Source organism: Stenella coeruleoalba, assembly GCF_951394435.1.
Source record: "Stenella coeruleoalba genome assembly, chromosome: 2".
In the NCBI taxonomy this organism is placed as follows: domain Eukaryota; kingdom Metazoa; phylum Chordata; class Mammalia; order Artiodactyla; family Delphinidae; genus Stenella; species Stenella coeruleoalba.
In genome coordinates, this window is record NC_137147.1 from 145,187,451 (window position 1) to 145,204,354 (window position 16,904).

A 16,904-nucleotide genomic window follows, 5' to 3' on the forward strand; every position below is an offset into this window, starting at 1 on the left:
TTTGTGTGTTCTCTTTTGTTTTCCTCAGTTATTAATTTAATATATATAAAATTTTAATTAGTTACTTTAAATTTTGTGTGTTATATATTAATTCTTCTCATCTGGGAAATAATTTATTCTAAATCTTCTTCTCCTTTCTTTTTTGAAGATTTCACCCATAATTCTTAATACTGTGATGACAATAATGGCTGCTCTGTCTCCAAAGACAAAAGAAGATGAATCCAAAGATATATCTAAGGAAACGGAACATCTTTGGGGTGTCAAATCTATTAGTGATTTTAACTCTTGGTTTCTTGGTGTTGACATGGCCACAGAAATAACAGAAAATTTCAGAGACATTGAAACTCCACTGATAGAGGAAAATTGTGCTGTTGTTGTCCAGTCAGTTCAAGTTACCTTAGAATGTGGTCTCGGCCATCGAACTGTACCTCTATTATTGGCGGAGTCTAAGTTTTCAGGAAGCATTAAAAATTGGACTTCCCTAATGGCTGCTTCTGCTGACATGACACTAGAGGTATGACCACATGAATTATTACCCACCTTTAGAGGCAGCTTCCTTAAAAGTACAATGGAGGAATTAAACTGAGCTTTTTTGTGTGCATGACCATAGCAAGTATATATATGAATAGATAATACATTCTAACATTTAATTTATTCATGTATAGTATTATTTATTTGGTCATTACTTTTTAAGGGTTCTTTTGCTAAATAATTGGTTTATGGAGCAAAGTAAGAGTAAAATAAAATGCACCCTCTTTATAAATATCCTTTGTGTCCTTAGGTATGTTGTTAAAATGGCTATTGGCATATAACATTACTTAATATTTTTTCCTACTGGTTATAGAAATATGTAGTTAATGTTTAAAGACTCTCATAATTCTGTGCCTTTCCAGGTTCATTATTACAATGAGACCCATGCTGTATGGGAGCCACTGATTGAGAGAGTGGAGGGGAAGAGACCATGGAATTTAAGGCTTGCTGTAAGGAAATCATAATAAAATAATATCATTGTGTATATTCATTTATATATATATTTTAGTTCAGAGATTCTCAAGATGTAGTCCAGGATCCTTGAGGCCCTTTTAGAGGATCATGGGATCAAAATTCTTTTCATAATAATATTCAGACATTATATATCATTTTCATTCTCATTCTCTCATGGGCATACAGTGGAATTTTCCAGAGACTATGCAATTTTGCAGCAGATTGAATACAAAATTAGAAATGAGTCCACCTGTCTTCTCTTAAGGCTTGCACTAAAGAGATTTGTAAATACTCGTCTTCTCACTATGTATTTTTAATGGTTATTTTTCATTAAAATATTATTTATGTTAACGTGTAACTGTTGGTTTTAAGTGAATATTTTAAATTTTCTCAGTTTTAGTTTCGCATAGAGTACATACTGATAGATAATAACCCACATAAGTGAAGCTTTTTGGGATCCTCAATCATTTTAAGAGACCAAAAAATCCAAGAACTGCTATTCTGGTTCATGAATTCTTTGTGTCATCTCTTCATGGTACTTCCTGAGAACACTGCAGAGTCCTACATACTGAAACACATCTTCCTAGATTAACAGGAACACAAGTTTTATACCCTTCACAAATTATCACAGCACACTTCTCTGGGGCAACTTGACTCAAGTGTGAGGCATTGAAATTGACTTAGCAGATTCTTATTTTAAAGATGAGCTGTCACTTAACCTGTGTCCTAATTTCCTCTCAGTAAAGTAGAAGTAATATTTCTGACCTACCTCTCTTTGGAGTAGGCAGGCTAACAAAGAATGTTTTACAAGACTTTTGAAATGCCTTTAGAATGAAAACTATGATGGAATCTGATGGCTGGTTGAAAGCTTATCATATTGCTTATTTATAGGTGTTACTGGTAAAAAGTAGAAGGAATTCCAGATGTTACTTCCAATAAGGATCAGTTTAGACTTCAGGGTCCTCTTAGAGTGCTCATCAAAGTAAAATGACCAATTAGGTGACACTGGGTAAATAGCTTTCTCTGGTGAATGCACAAAAGACAAATATTGTAACTCACTTGGAGTCCTTCCATGGCACAATTCTAAACATTTCCCTATGCGTGGACTACACACTGAAAGAAAGAATGCTGATTTGTGCTAAGTCAGGGTGAAGCAGTGAATATTTTTGAAAATGAGACTTGAGGAGCCGTAATACAAAGTGACAAGGTTAGGAGAATTTAACGTTGACTCTATCGAGAGTATTTTAATTTTATTATTCATTGGCTAATAAATTTGCTATGTATTTATCCTCGTAGGTAAAGAAGAATCCAGTCCAGGATAAAAGTTTGATGCCAGGAGATTATTTTATTCTACTTCCTGAGCCAGAAACAGAAGTTGATATTTCTTCAGGAGATACAATGAATATAACAATATCCAAAAGCTGTCTTAATGTTTTCAACAATTTAGCAAAAGTATGTTTGGTTCTTGCTTGGACTGTTTCATAGTTTGGTTCTTGCTTGGACTATTTCAAATGGAATTTTAAATTGAAACGTATGCATTATTTTTGTTTGTCATCAACATTCGTTTCTAAAAAATGTGTAGTTGAAATTTAGTTTCTGAAAAAAAATTTGAATTTTTCAAAAATTTTATTGTGCTGTTGTGTTCCTTTTCAGGGTTTTTCAGAGGGCACTGCTTCTACTTTTGACTACTCTTTAAAAGACAGGGCACCTTTTACAGTAACAAATTCTGTAGGTGTTCCCATTAAGGTGCAGCTCAATCATAATCTCAGAGTGATGGGCTCCCTTGAGAAAAGTGATGTGTGTGATATTGATGCCGGTCAGAAATTGGAATTGGAATATGCCAGCATGGAACTTTCATGTCAAGGGAAGCTATCTACACTGAGCCGTCAGGAGAGCTCCCTCTTCTCTCTGACCTTTGGTATGCTATATTTATGCTATTTTTAAGGGTATCTTTGTAATTACTGGTGTCAGCTTATTTTTGATAAAATATGGAAAAATACTTGCTGTAGATAACCTTGAGAGACAACATTTTTAAAGGCTTGAAACAAATAGTTGATAAACTTTTGTTTTCTTCCTCTAAACTTGAGAAAATTAAACTTGATTAATTTAAGAATTACCTTAGAAAACTAGATTATTTCTTTTTTTTTTTTTTTCTGTACGTGGGCCTCTCACTGTTGTGGCCTCTCCGGTTGCGGAGCACAGGCTCCGGATGCACAGTCTCAGCGGCCATGGCTCACGGGCCCAGCCGCTCCACGGCATGTGGGATCTTCCTGGACCAGGGCACGAACCCGTGTCCCCTGCATCGGCAGATGGACTCCCAACCACTGCGCCACCAGGGAAGCCCTAGATTATTTCTATGTGCTTAAATATTAAATACTACAGTATGTAGTATGCTTCAAAAGGACTGGAGTTCAGTGAGAAGAGAAAATAACTATATTCAGAAGTCTTAAAATGTTGACAGTAGTTATCACCATTTCAAAAAAAAAAGCGATTTTTATTGTTATATAGTTGAGAAAATAAGGAACAAGTTGGATTTTTTTTGTTTTAATACATTTAAAACCCCAAGAGAAGTTGTTTGGGGTCAAAAAAATTTTATAATAACTAGTTTCCTTTCTTTGTTAGCTCCTGTGTCTTAGAAAAGAATTTTGTGTAGTCTGCATTTCTAGTCATGAGGAAGAATACTCTTGTCATTATTCTGAGGTGCTGCTCCTGATCTGTCTTATAAAAATTTAGGTAAATTAGTATTTGGAATGTTTCTCACTTATGCTCTGACTTAGCACCTCATGGATATACAGAAGTTACAAAAGTCCCTGTTGCCAGACCTGGACGGCGATTGTATAATGTATGGAATCCCAATGCCAGTCATTTTGACTCACTTGTGGTACAAATTGATGCAACTGAAGGGAACAAAGTAATTACCCTTCGTTCTCCTCTGCAGGTAATGCATTAAAGTGAATTGTGTTCCTTTAAGTATATCAAGAAATATTAAATCATTTGGCTGAATATAGAAATATAATAAAACTTCATTAGGTCAGTACTGATTGTTCAGAAATAAATAATAGTTTGAACTGGGTATTTCCTGTCCAACTTACTTTTGTAATATTCTTCATTTTAAATGTCTCATGAAATGCTGTTGTTAATTTAAAGCCCATTTTTGTTGTCTCCTGGGTTACTTATGATTTTAATGAAACTTTTTGTCTATTCCTTTAAAGATTCAGAACTGAGGAATATTGCAGTAATAGCTGGTTGTCAAATAGGATAACATTCCATTCTCTTTGTATTGTATTTTTCAAGTATGTATGAAGGAATATTGAAATGGTCTCCCCAGAAAAAAATTTTAGCATATTAATCTGTATAAATATTTTTTTCCACCTTTAAGGCTTTATCGATTTTTCTTTTTCTCTGCATTATTACAGATTTCAGCATATGGTCAGCAGAAGAATATTTCTTCCTACCTATAACATCAGATAAAAATGAAAGGATTTCCAATTTTGGTCATTGTCTCTCAGTTTACTATTAGCTCCAACCTATATTACACTGTAGTTAAGGAAGGATTGTACTGTATTTATTTACCTCATGTTTCCTTTACTATCCTTTTCTGTTTAGTTGTATGGTGCATTGAGAAAAGATTGTAATGAGGAAAATATTATGACTGAAATCCTCAAAGATTAATACGTATTTGAAAGATAATAATACACACTAAAAAATTCAGTCTGTAATATATGAACATGTGAATATCCTAATAATTTTTTATTTCTGTTTAACCATCAAGTTTCATATATATAGCTCCTTAAATATCTTAAAACTTTTCAGTTACCATAAAAATATCTTCCAATATTGGGCTTGAAATTTTTTAGTTCCAAAAGTGATTGTGTGTGGCTCACATTTTTCTTTTGAACGTCTACATCTTTTTAAACAACTTGTATGTTTTTTTGTCCAACAGATTAAAAACCATTTCTCTATTGCTTTCATCATCTATAAATATGTTAAGAATGTGAAGTTATTGGAGCGCATTGGAGTAGCCAGACCTGAAGAGGAGTTCCATGTTCCTTTAGATTCATATAGGTAGATACTTCCTTGAATATGTTGATATAAAAGGTTCATAGTATATATTTTTAATTCTGTGAATTAGAATCTTTATTCTAGAAAAGAGTAAAATATCTATATTCTACATAATAATAATTCTTATTATCTAAAGATCTGTAAAAGCCAGTTTTGAGACATATAGAGAAATACATTTATATTGTTGAATTTACCAGATGAAATTTCCTGTTGTATACTTGATGTTTTAGAATTTTCTGAGGCTTTTTTTTTTCTTTCTTTCTTTCTTTTTTTTTTGCTGTACGCGAGCCTCTCACTGCTGCGGCCTCTTCCGCTGCAGAGCACAGGCTCTGGACGCGCAGGCCCAGTGGCCATGGCTCACGGGCCCAGCTGCTCCGAGGCATGTGGGATCCTCCCAGACCAGGGCACGAACCCGTGGCAGACGGACTCTCAACCACTGCGCCACCAGAGAAGCCCTCTGAGACTTATTTTTATCAGATTGCCTTTGTATTTGAAATGACTTTTTTTTTTAAGTTGTCATTTTTTACAGAGTATTTTTTCCCAGAAGGTGCCTCCATGAGTCAGCTGTGTGACTTTGGGCAAGTTTCTTAAACTTTCTTAGCCTTGTTTTTCTCATCTGTAAAAATAGGAATAATAGTACTTATCTTGTAGAGTTATCAAAAAGAATTAATGAGATTCTTTTTCTTACCTTCTCAATAAAAACGTTTTTCCCACTCTGTTTTCTTCTTCTGTAGATGTCAGTTGTTCATTCAGCCAGCTGGTATTTTAGAGAATCAGTACAAAGAATCCACCACATATATTTCCTGGAAGGAAGAACTTCATCGGAGCAGGGAAGTCAGATGCATGCTGCAGTGTCCGTCAACAGAAGTCAACTTCTTACCTCTTATAGTCAATACAATTGCTGTGCCTGATGAATTAACCTATATATGTACACACAGGGAAGACTGGGATCCAGCTTACATCATTCATCTTTACCCTACTGTCACTTTGCGGAATTTTCTCCCATATTCTCTAAGATATTTACTTGAGGTATGCCTCTTGCATTTTGTTTGACTTTTATTATTACATGGAGTGAATTCTAGTTTGTTTTTTTTTAATGGTATTTTTAGTTGAGGTCAGTGTTTTACATTCATCTACTTGTAGTGCTTTAATAATAGCAAAAACTGGTATAACACCTACTTTGTGCCAGCCACTATGTCATGTATTTTACATGTATTAACATATTTAGTCCTTACAATAACTTCCTGAAGAAGGTACTGTTATTAGACCCATTTTACAGATGAGGAAACTGAGTCACAGAGGGGTTAAGTGACAGGTCCAGGATCCCACAGCTAATGAATAGTAGAGCTGGAATTTGAACCTAAGCAATTTGGTTCCTTGTTCTCCACCACTGAACTCTGCTGCATCTGCTCTAAATTAATAATTATAATAGTCTCTTTATTATCTGAGTATAATTCTCTTAGCTAAAGTATGGGAAAATGCCAGTGAGAAAATACTTCATCTTAATTTATTATGAAGTTAGTTTTAAAGTTTTTTGTTTTAAAGTGATGATTATTTGGTTCAAGTTTCTGTTGAACTGAAAAATAATTACTGTCTTAAAAAATATTGGGGAACATTTTCTAGTAATGAAGTATGATAAATATTTTTAAATTTGTACATGCCACAACATATCAAAATACAAAAATCTGGAAAGTATTTGGAACCTAAATTTATTTTCTTTTTCTGACAATGAGCCATCCCTGAGTTGTGGAGAATAAAATTAATTAGATGAACTAAGTAGTGTTTAGACAAGAGATGTTTTCAGTAAGGAAGCCAAATTTATTATGTTGCTATTACTCATTTTTAAAGTAGTTCCACCTTAGATAGCTTGTCAGCATAGCTTGATATCACTTTTCTTATTCTATTTGTATGAGAACCATTAGGTGTAGTATGTGAATAAAGCATGAAGCTGAAGTCCAGGCAATTAAGTGGCTCATTTAATGACATAGCTGTTAATGGAAAACAGCCAGTGTTCTGGAATCCAGCCTTTGATTCTTGGCACAGGTCTTTTTCTCAAAATTTATAACCATTGGCCTGCTGATGACCAAAAGACAGTTTCTGACTTTGGCTATGATATAGTGTTTTATTTTTAATCATTAGTAATTGTTGGATATTCATAATATGTAAAGATGGTACCTTGAAGACTTGTCAGTTAATGTGAATCTGGTAGGTTACTTAGTATTTGTATAAAATATGGACGTTATTGCAGAGGTTTTTAAAAAATTGGTAAGCAAATTTAGTTTTTGTTTGTTTGTTTTTAGGGAACAGCAGAAACTCATGAGCTAGCAGAAGGCAGTGCTGCCAATGTTCTACATTCGAGAATCAGTGGAGAAATAATGGAATTAGTTCTGGTGAAATATCAGGGCAAAAACTGGAACGGACATTTCCGTATATGTGATACACTTCCCGAATTCTTTCTTGTGTATTTTTCTTCTGACTCCACAGAAGCGATGACAGTTGACCTGTCAATACATGTCAAGCGAATTGGCAGCCAGATGGAGCTATCCATCTTTAGTCCCTATTGGCTAATCAACAAGACTTCTCGAGTTCTCCAGTATCGTTCAGAAGAAATTCATGTGAAACATCCAGCTGATTTTAGGGATATTATTTTATTCTCTTTCAAGAAGAAGAACATTTTTAGTAAAAATAAGGTGTGTTTTTGTTGATAAAACAAATTACCTGTTTATTGTTTATCTAATGCCATGCTTACCTCTTTGCTCAGTGTCACAGGTATGAATTAGGTCCAAGAGGACTTTTAAGGAATACACGGTTAAGTGGCATATTAGGGACTAACGACAATAGTGTCCCAAGGCTGAGTTACCTTTTTCTCTGGTGCCCCTAGAATTACTTCTGTTTTTGACATAGTGTCAAGTAGAAACCTTGATTTTATGTAGGTTACCAGTGATGCAATGGCATTTCAAAAGATAGAACAGTTGAATTTGGTTTATTTTAACTGAACCCTCCTATGTGTGAAGCACTAAAGCAGGCCTTCGTGAGAGAAACCTAATGCATAAGGCCTGATCCTTTATGCTCTGGTCCCTTCTTTCCTTTTCAGAGTCACATCTTGGTATAGTTTACCTATGCCTTTGTATGGCTGCAGTCTCTGCCTAGAATGCCTCTTGCCCTGTGCTTTGCCTGTCTGCCTCATGTTTTCTGGTTATCCGCTGTTCATCCTTTGGCAGTCTGCTCCAGGCTGACATGTGTGAAGGATTTTCTGACCATCTAAAGTGGGGCTAGATATTCCATCCATGTTCTCTTAGAGAAGTGCTTCTCAAATCTCAGTGTGCGTTAGAATCACCTGGAGGGCTTTGAAAACAATTTGCTGGGTCAGACCCCCATAGTTTGATTCAGTAGGTCTGAGTAGGGTCTGAGAATTTGCACTTTCCACAGATTGCCAGGTGTTGCTGATGGTGCTGGTCCAGGGACCACACTTTGAGAACCCCTGTCTTATTGTTTTGATTAATACTTGATATTGTACCTGTTTATGTGTCTGACCTCTGGTTGTACTCAGGTATTTTATAATCTATTGGGTAGGTGGAGGTTAATACAGGAGCAGAATTAGATCTCTTCTGTACAACTTTATCTGAATCCCATAGCCAGGAGTAAACTTTTTACCCTCTCACCTTGATCGCATATTATCCCTTTTATATAGTTGTTATCACATTGAGTCTCGCATCATAATTATTAGTATGTATTTCCTATCTCTTTGTTTAGTTGGAAGCTCATTGAAGACAGGAATTGTGTCTTCCATTCTGCTTATCACAACATTTTTCCTTTATTGTTTGCTGAATAATGTTAAAAGCATAAATTCTCTGTGTGCTAAAACTTTAAGAATTCGTTAGCTCTGTATCAAAAGTCTAACACTGGAAAATATCATTTTACATTATAATTCCTTTTCAAATAACAGAAGGTCGCATTGGTATACATCTTTAAATTCACTGTACTCATTGCATAGGTGAATGGGAAGGTCAGAGCTCTGCTTTTAAATATTACATTGTCCCCTAGAGTTTCTGTGGTTCTGTTACCCATTTGCAGCATGCCTTTGGTTATATTTTTCTGTCTCATGTTACTAAATAAATTTCTAGTGGTCTAGCAGCATTCCATCAAATAAAATTAATATAGTGTTTTAGATTTCTTATATGATTGTGTTCTCTGGTGTAGGTACAGTTAAAAATTTCAACTAGTTCATGGTCCAGTGGTTTTTCATTGGATACAGTGGGAAATTATGGATGTGTGAAGTGTCCTGCCAACAATATGGAATACCTGGTAAGATTTTGCTGGCTTATTTACTTTTGATTTCATTCACATTTTCATCAGTAAATGAGCTGGATCCTAAGGGGTACAGAAATGTGAATTCAGAGTATTACGTGGAGGACTGTTATATCTCTCTACTAATTTCTAGGGCCACTAGTATCAAAGCAAAACCTAAATTTGTCAAAGTTTAAGGCAGTGAGTTGAATCCATACAAGTAAGCAACTTGGTAAATATTCAGAATATACTGGAATCTGCATTCCATACCACTCCCTGCCAAATGTTTCTTAAATCTTAAGTTTGACTGCGAAAATTTGAATAATCTGATACAAGTTGAGTTGTTTTATTACCACTTTGAAATTTTTATTTTATTTTATTGATAGCAGAGTTAATAAAGCAGCAAAAATTGAGCCTGTACACTAATTTTAAAACAATTTATTTTGGAATGTTAAAAAGTAAAGGAGTTTTTAAAATTAAGTTTGTTATTATAAGTCATCGTTAGTTAAATTCCTGAGTGATATTTCTTCAATTTGTTTCTGATGGAGCCAAACTAAGGAACCAAAATTTTTTTTCTTAGTGAGAAGATAATCAGTCATGGAATATGGCTCTTAGCAGTTACTTTAGTTAAGAAATCTTATTTTAAAATATTTTAAGAAGCCTGTATGTGAATAGGGTGTGTGTGTGTGTGTGTGTGTGTGTGTGTGTGTATTTCAAGCTATGTAAAGTATTGGGAAATGATAAGCTTGTTTGCTTTTTACAGGTTGGTGTTAGCATCAAAATGAGCAGTTTTAATCTTACACGAATAGTTACTTTGACTCCCTTTTATACTATTGTGAACAAGTCATCACTAGAACTAGAAGTTGGTGAAATTGCACCTGATGGCTCAATGCCAACTAATAAATGGAACTATATTGCTTCTTCAGAGGTAATATTTTCCTTTAATACAACTGGCTCCTAAAATGTACAAATAAATATAGACATATAAATAAGAATTATGTATATCTCTTTGTCATACTCACTTTGCTACCATATTTGTGGGTTAAAATATGACAGCCAGCTTTGAAAGACTTTTATTTCATACTATAAGCATATGTTAAAAAAGAAGAAAAAAATTGTGGATAATATTTACCACTAGCTCAGTCTAGACTGTTAACACTCATTCTCTAGTTCTTCCTATATGTATAAACATGGGTATGTACTGTAAAATGTACATAAAGTACTATGTATTGTGTCAATAGCAAGGTAACGTCTTTGTATTCAAGAAGCATCTAATCTTGTTGGAGGGCTTAAGACTCATATAAATTAATACATGGAGAAGAAGATAGTATATGGTAAGTTATAGGTGGTTATAGGATCTCTGAATAGATGAGCTGGAAGTTTCCTTGAAAAATTCCAAAAATTCAACCACCTTGCTTTACAGAGAAAGAAATTGAATCTTACTTTTTTAGGTCAGTAAAGTTATTGGAGGTTGAGATCATTGTGGTCTAGATCAAAAGGAAAAGTTTCATAGAAGAGCTGGCATTTGAACTAAACTTTTGCAGACTCAACAAGAAGAAAGGTGAAGAGAATAAGGAAAGAGTGGGGAGAGGACAGATGCAAAGACAAGTGTTAGTTGCTTGAATTTGCCCGAATTTTCAACCAAGCCACCTGACTTAAGGATAGGACTGTTCTGTACATCTCAAAAGAATTCTAAAATTATTAAAAAAATATTTAGCAAAAGGTTAAGAGAAGGATTCCAATTACACTACAAACACAGACCTCTAAGAGGCATGGCCTTTCCAAGGCACTTGGAATGATCTCCATAGACTTGGTAGCAAATAAATGCTCCTTATCTTTTTATCTTTGATGTGAGTTTGATAGCAGTAGTATTTTTTTTTAGAAATAGAATTTACCCAGTATTCTACAACAGGGGGAACTTTCTTTTTAGGAACTAAGATCTCAGTTTTACAGATAAGGAAACAGGCTCAAAAAGGTGCATGATTTGATTAAGATCAGACAGCCTGGAGGATAGTGTCAGGACTTCCAGCAAGGTCCTCTGCCTTCAGTTGTCTTCTGGTTTATCTAGGATAAGATACTCTGTGAAAGAATTCATGGTGATTAAGGAATTAAAATGGGTTATACATAAAAGCAAATGTTATTAAGATTATAATTTTTAAATATTCAAGATACTTGAGATGTTCTTAATAGCACTTCAGTTTCTCACATTGTAATTATTCTGTAAGTATGAAAAGACTAATATAACAATTCTTCTGATGGAGTTTCTTTGGCTTCATAAATAATCATTATATTGTCAGTAATCTTAATGTTAGATGGAGAGGGGCTATTTTAAGAAACTTAGTAATAATTGGATCATGATCTGAATTAGAATTGGAAACTTTATTAGCCACTGTTTTATTTATACTGTAGTATTGTTTTAAGACTGATATTAACTTTTATATTTTCAGTACCTTCCATTTTGGCCTGAAAAATTTTCAGGCAAACTTTGTGTGAGAGTGGTGGGCTATGAAGGATCCTCCAAGCCATTCTTTTATAACCAACAGGATAATGGCACTTTATTGAGCTTAGAAGATCTGGTAAGTTTTCCTGTTTTAAAATAAAATGTCTTTGATTTTTAAAGTTTGCTTTAAAACATTTTATTAAGACATGCTATAAAATATACTGATAATTAATTGAAGGTATACTAAAATATCAATATATAATGCAGTACATATATTTGTAAGAGATCAGAGCCAGTGTGCTTTTCAGTAAGAACTTAGGAAAACCAACTTTGTAATATCTGTATAAGTGATTGAAACTCTAAATGTACCATGTGCAGTTTAAACCAATACCTCAAACATACTCTTTTTTTTTTCTACAATAGAATGGGGGTATCTTGGTGGATGTAGATACCGCTCCACATTCAACTGTCATAAGCTTTTCTGATTACCATGAGGGATCCGCACCTGCCCTAATAGTAAACCACACACCATGGAACATCCTCACATATAAACAGAGGTATGAAAAAAAAGGGTTCTTGGAAAATCTGATTTGCTTTTACTGGTCCATAGTCCCTTCTAGGAAATACTTGGAGCTAGGTGTGTTTCACATTCTACATATTTTCAGATTTTAGAAAGGTAATAGGGATACATGATGTTTATTGCTAATACCCATAGCAGGTTTTGAGACAGTACTCTATAACCAAACACATTAGTATTCCTGTAGCAAAAGTTGTGAACCTTCACAGTAAGTGGGATAAATGAAACCGTTAACAGTTTCACATCAGTTCAGATCAAGTTTTGCTGCCACATGACGTTTGACACCAAACTTAGAGAAAAATATTTGGAGTTTTGGAGCTTTTTAAACTTCAGAATTGCACATAAGGAATTGTGAACCAGTTTAAGTATTATCATTCTTTTGTAGTCTGGTGATGCTCAGTGAATCTCTCCCTGTAAATTTGTATCTAGTTTTTTGGTAGGAATAGTAGAAGATTAAATAAGAGGGCAGAAGATTAAAGAAAGATTAAAGTAGAAGATTAAGTAGTGGTGTTGAATGTATTATAGTACAGGCTGATAGGAATTTTGTTGTTCTTGTCTGTGCTATCATTTGGCTTGGGTAATGCCAGTAAATAATGATATAACAGATAGCTTTAAATCCTTAAAATATGTAATATATATTTGCAAAGAATTATTATTATAAATCTTCAAGGCATTATTTTATATGTATATATAAAATAGTAATATACATTATATATGTATATATATAAAATAATGCCTTGCAGATTTAACGTATTCATAACTCTCATGGCTTGAATCTGATGAGAGATTTAAAAGCATACATTGGGATTAAACCCTAATTGGGTTACTTTTTATTTTAGTTCTCTGGAAAGTCTTTTGTATTATCCAGACCAATACTTCTAAACTTAAGTATCAATATTAAGATCCCTTAGAAATCTTGTTAAAATGTAGGTTCTGATTTAGTAGGTTTTAAGTGGGGCCCAGAATTTTGCACTTTCCAGCAAGCCTCCAGGTAATACTAATGCTGCTGGTCCACAGACCACGCTTTGAGTAGCAGTGGTACGTGGACCCAATTTTTTTTCCTCTGAGCTTATTTCTTATGCGTTGCATTTGATTAAAATCTTAAATTTGAGCACCAAGTAAAGTTCTTCTGCTACTAAAAAATTTACTGTTGGGACTTCCCTTGTGGTCCAGTGGTTAAGACTCTGTGCTCCCAATGCAGAGGTCCCGGGTTTGATCCCTGGTCAGGGAACTAGATCCCACATGCCGCAACTAAAGATTCCAGATGCCGCAACTAAAGATTCCACATGCCCTAATGAAGATCCTACACACGGCAATGAAGATCCTGCATGCTACAACTAAGACCAGCACAGCCAAATAAATTTTCTTTTTAATTAAAAAAAAATTTTTACTATTTACAGCCTTTTCTGTAGATGAACTCTGATGAATTTCATTAGTGTGATCTTGCCTAAATCAGTTCAGAGTATACTGCAACTTCAGAAAGGGCAGTATTCTGTTCCCTCAAGCTTCAAAATCGTTAGTTAATTGGACATTTTAGGGTACTTATTTTTAGGCAGAGTTGTGTTTTATTAACAAAGGCAATTTTATAAGATGTTTGTGCCAGTCCTTTCCTCAATAAACCACGGGTCTAGGTTTCTCAAGGCCAGGATGTTTTAATCTTCCCTCTGTTGCTTGCATTTCAGTGGGTCACAGGAAGAAATGGTATTGCTGCCAAGACAAGTTCGACTCTTTGCCTGGGCAGATCCCACTGGTACCAGAAAACTTATATGGAGTTATGCAGCAAATGCTGGGGAACATGATCTGTTAAAGGTACCATTTGATGTGAATGAGTGCTGTATGAAGTACCTGATAACAAAGGAAGTAGACAAGTTAGCTTCACGCAGTCATCTTTGTCTTTACTGAACTAAAAATGAATTGAAAGTATTTTCAAAATAAGTTACTTTTTGGCTTTGCAAAGAGTTCATACCAATATTTTGTCCTAGATCAGTCCAATACTTTATTTACAGTTTTTAAACATAGGCCTGTTTCAGCTTGCCTAAGACCAGGAAAGTACTTTTTTATTTACTTTTTTTTAAAGAAAGGAATTTTGAGCGTAAGTGAAAAACAACTTTATCTTGAACATGTGCGTACCACTGTTAGCTGTGAGAATTTTTAGGCATGTTTTCCCTATCAAAGCCATATGTTTTGTTAATTAAAGGAGTCTGACAGTATGCAAATTATCCCATATAAGAAATTTAATAAAATATTTATTGAAACAATATTTAGGTAGCTAAATTAATTAAATATGTTATTTCCTAGAGTCTTAGACTTTGGGAAGGGCTTAAGAATTCATCTGCCAGCCTCCCTCTAATATAGCCATTGCTCTTCCATGAGCACCTAGTTTCTGTAGGAATGTGTTCTATCCTGAAAAGTTCATACAGTGTCATATTCCATTGTCTGATAATGCCAGTTGTTAGAAAAGCTTTCTTGGTTATTTAAAATAGTAATTGGCCAACAGTGACTGAATTATCCTCTCCTATATTCCCTCTGAAATACCCATAAAAGAGATAGACTTACCCACCTTTGAAAAATCAGACTGATAGTTATGAGATTCTTGGAGTGATTTTTGCCATGACAATTTGATGGAGCTCTATTGCCTGCTTATTATGCTTTACTTTTTACAATAGAAAAACCTTCAAGGTTTATAAGTGGTAGAGAGGAGCTTAAATTCCCTGTTACTCTTAGGTCTCTGGCTCAGAGACATGGTAGCTCAACCAGGGGTCCCTGTACTATGCTGGTGTTATTTTCCTTCTCCTCACATTTCATGCTCCTCAGCAACCACAACTCCCAGAAAGTGGTATACAGGCCCTGGAGAGAAAGTGGTAATGCCATCCTGAAGGAGGATATCCAGGTCTGTAAATGAAGGCAAAATCACGAAGAATCCTGGTAATAGTGTATTCACGGGATTGTGGTTTTAAATGTCTCTATTCTGTTTGGTGTTAGAGAGCCAGGCAGTAAGAAAAGTAGATAAGTGTGCTTCAGTCAGCAGGTAATCTGCCAGATTATGAAACTTGAGCTAGAAACAAGGCAGTTACCCATTTCCTTGTCTCCTGGGTTGATCTGAGAGGGGAATTCTGCTAAGGCCCAGGTGGGAATTCAGAGAAAATCCTTACAGTATTGGAAAGCACTTTCCTCATTAAGTGTGAATAAACAGATAAAAAAAACCATGGAGTTTATGAAAAAAATAGTTCAGGAGAAAAACATAACATTATCCTAAAGAGTCAGAGGCTGATTATACTTCTGAAAATTTTTTTACTACAGGAGAACCAGAGAAAAATTTCAGAATGTATGCCTGAGATCCCCAAAGTTATAAAGATATGACAACTATGAAAAAGGAGAAAGATGGTGAAATAAAAGACAAAGACAACAAAATAAAGTGAAAGGGGAGCAGGGAAACAGTATATTCTGAACATACTGTATTAACACCATTTTAATCCTAAATTTTAGGAGATATAGATCAAAGACGATGGGTTTTTTTTTAAAGATACCAATTAGTAGAACCAAAACCAGTGATAAAAGAATTCTAAAACAATTAATTGAGAAAATGAAAATAAAGAAAAATTTGCCCTTATAGTAAAAGAAGGAAACCTAAGGAAGTATATAGAAAGTGGCAAATACCTTTTATTGAATGTATATCGTGTGTTATAATGCTTGTCATATAGTATCATTAATTCTTATGATTGGAACTTAGAGCTGCTGGTTAGAATTCAAAACCAGGTCTGTCTGACTTCACAGTTCATGGACTTTCCCCACTAAACCATGCTTCCCATCAGTTATGCCAGTAAATGAAAATGGTTTAAATTCTCCTATTAAAAGACCACATTCAGATTAAGTTAAAAATTAGTTTCTAACCAAATGCTACTTACATGAGATCTGTTTTAACTGAACTAATACAAAAAGTTGAAAGCAGAAGACATGGTAAAGATTTAACAAACAAAAATAAAAATTGTTGATTTTAATTTCTGAGCAACTATAATTCAAAGCATTCAAAGTCATTAAATAGAATATGATAATGTGACAAAGAAGGCATGATAGCCATAAACCTTCATGCAGTGAATATTGAATCAAAATGTGAAACTTAAAGTGTTGGAAGTGAACTGAAACACAGTTACCTGAGGATATTTTAACACACCTCATTTAATTTTTAACAGATCAAATAGATGAAAAACAAATGGGATTAGAGAGTATTTGAATAACTAAGACTGAACCAAGCTATGTATCAAATTTTGTAGTTTACAAGGAGAGAATTCACCTTCTTAGTAGGTATCTCTGGAACATTTACAAAATTTGATCATATTAGAGTAAAAAAATTACACAGCCTACTTTGACATATGTTAAAAGCAATAGGTAAATTGTAGATAACAACAAATACCAACCATTCCTATGCTTTTGGTAACATCCTTTATTTATTTGGTTTTGGTTTTTGTTTTCCAAGAAAGCATGAAATGAAAAGCACATATTAGGAACTTATACTGCCTGCTGAAACAAACTGTTGTTATATTTATGTTATGTCCA

General features: G+C 34.3%; 1 protein-coding gene across 2 annotated transcripts in view; it reads left to right on the forward strand.

Moving 5' to 3' along the window:
- Nucleotides 1–16,904, forward strand: part of VPS13C (vacuolar protein sorting 13 homolog C) — a 177,043-nt gene that overhangs the window by 125,871 nt on the left and 34,268 nt on the right. For both annotated transcript variants that reach the window (XM_079913053.1, XM_079913054.1), the window contains exons 52-64: nucleotides 149–514; nucleotides 894–980; nucleotides 2,281–2,436; nucleotides 2,638–2,902; nucleotides 3,762–3,922; nucleotides 4,928–5,049; nucleotides 5,781–6,075; nucleotides 7,347–7,736; nucleotides 9,247–9,351; nucleotides 10,097–10,261; nucleotides 11,781–11,909; nucleotides 12,197–12,330; nucleotides 14,033–14,159. In XM_079913053.1, the coding sequence (XP_079769179.1) occupies nucleotides 149–514; nucleotides 894–980; nucleotides 2,281–2,436; nucleotides 2,638–2,902; nucleotides 3,762–3,922; nucleotides 4,928–5,049; nucleotides 5,781–6,075; nucleotides 7,347–7,736; nucleotides 9,247–9,351; nucleotides 10,097–10,261; nucleotides 11,781–11,909; nucleotides 12,197–12,330; nucleotides 14,033–14,159 (2,502 nt within the window). The remainder of the gene's footprint in view (nucleotides 1–148; nucleotides 515–893; nucleotides 981–2,280; nucleotides 2,437–2,637; nucleotides 2,903–3,761; nucleotides 3,923–4,927; nucleotides 5,050–5,780; nucleotides 6,076–7,346; nucleotides 7,737–9,246; nucleotides 9,352–10,096; nucleotides 10,262–11,780; nucleotides 11,910–12,196; nucleotides 12,331–14,032; nucleotides 14,160–16,904) is intronic.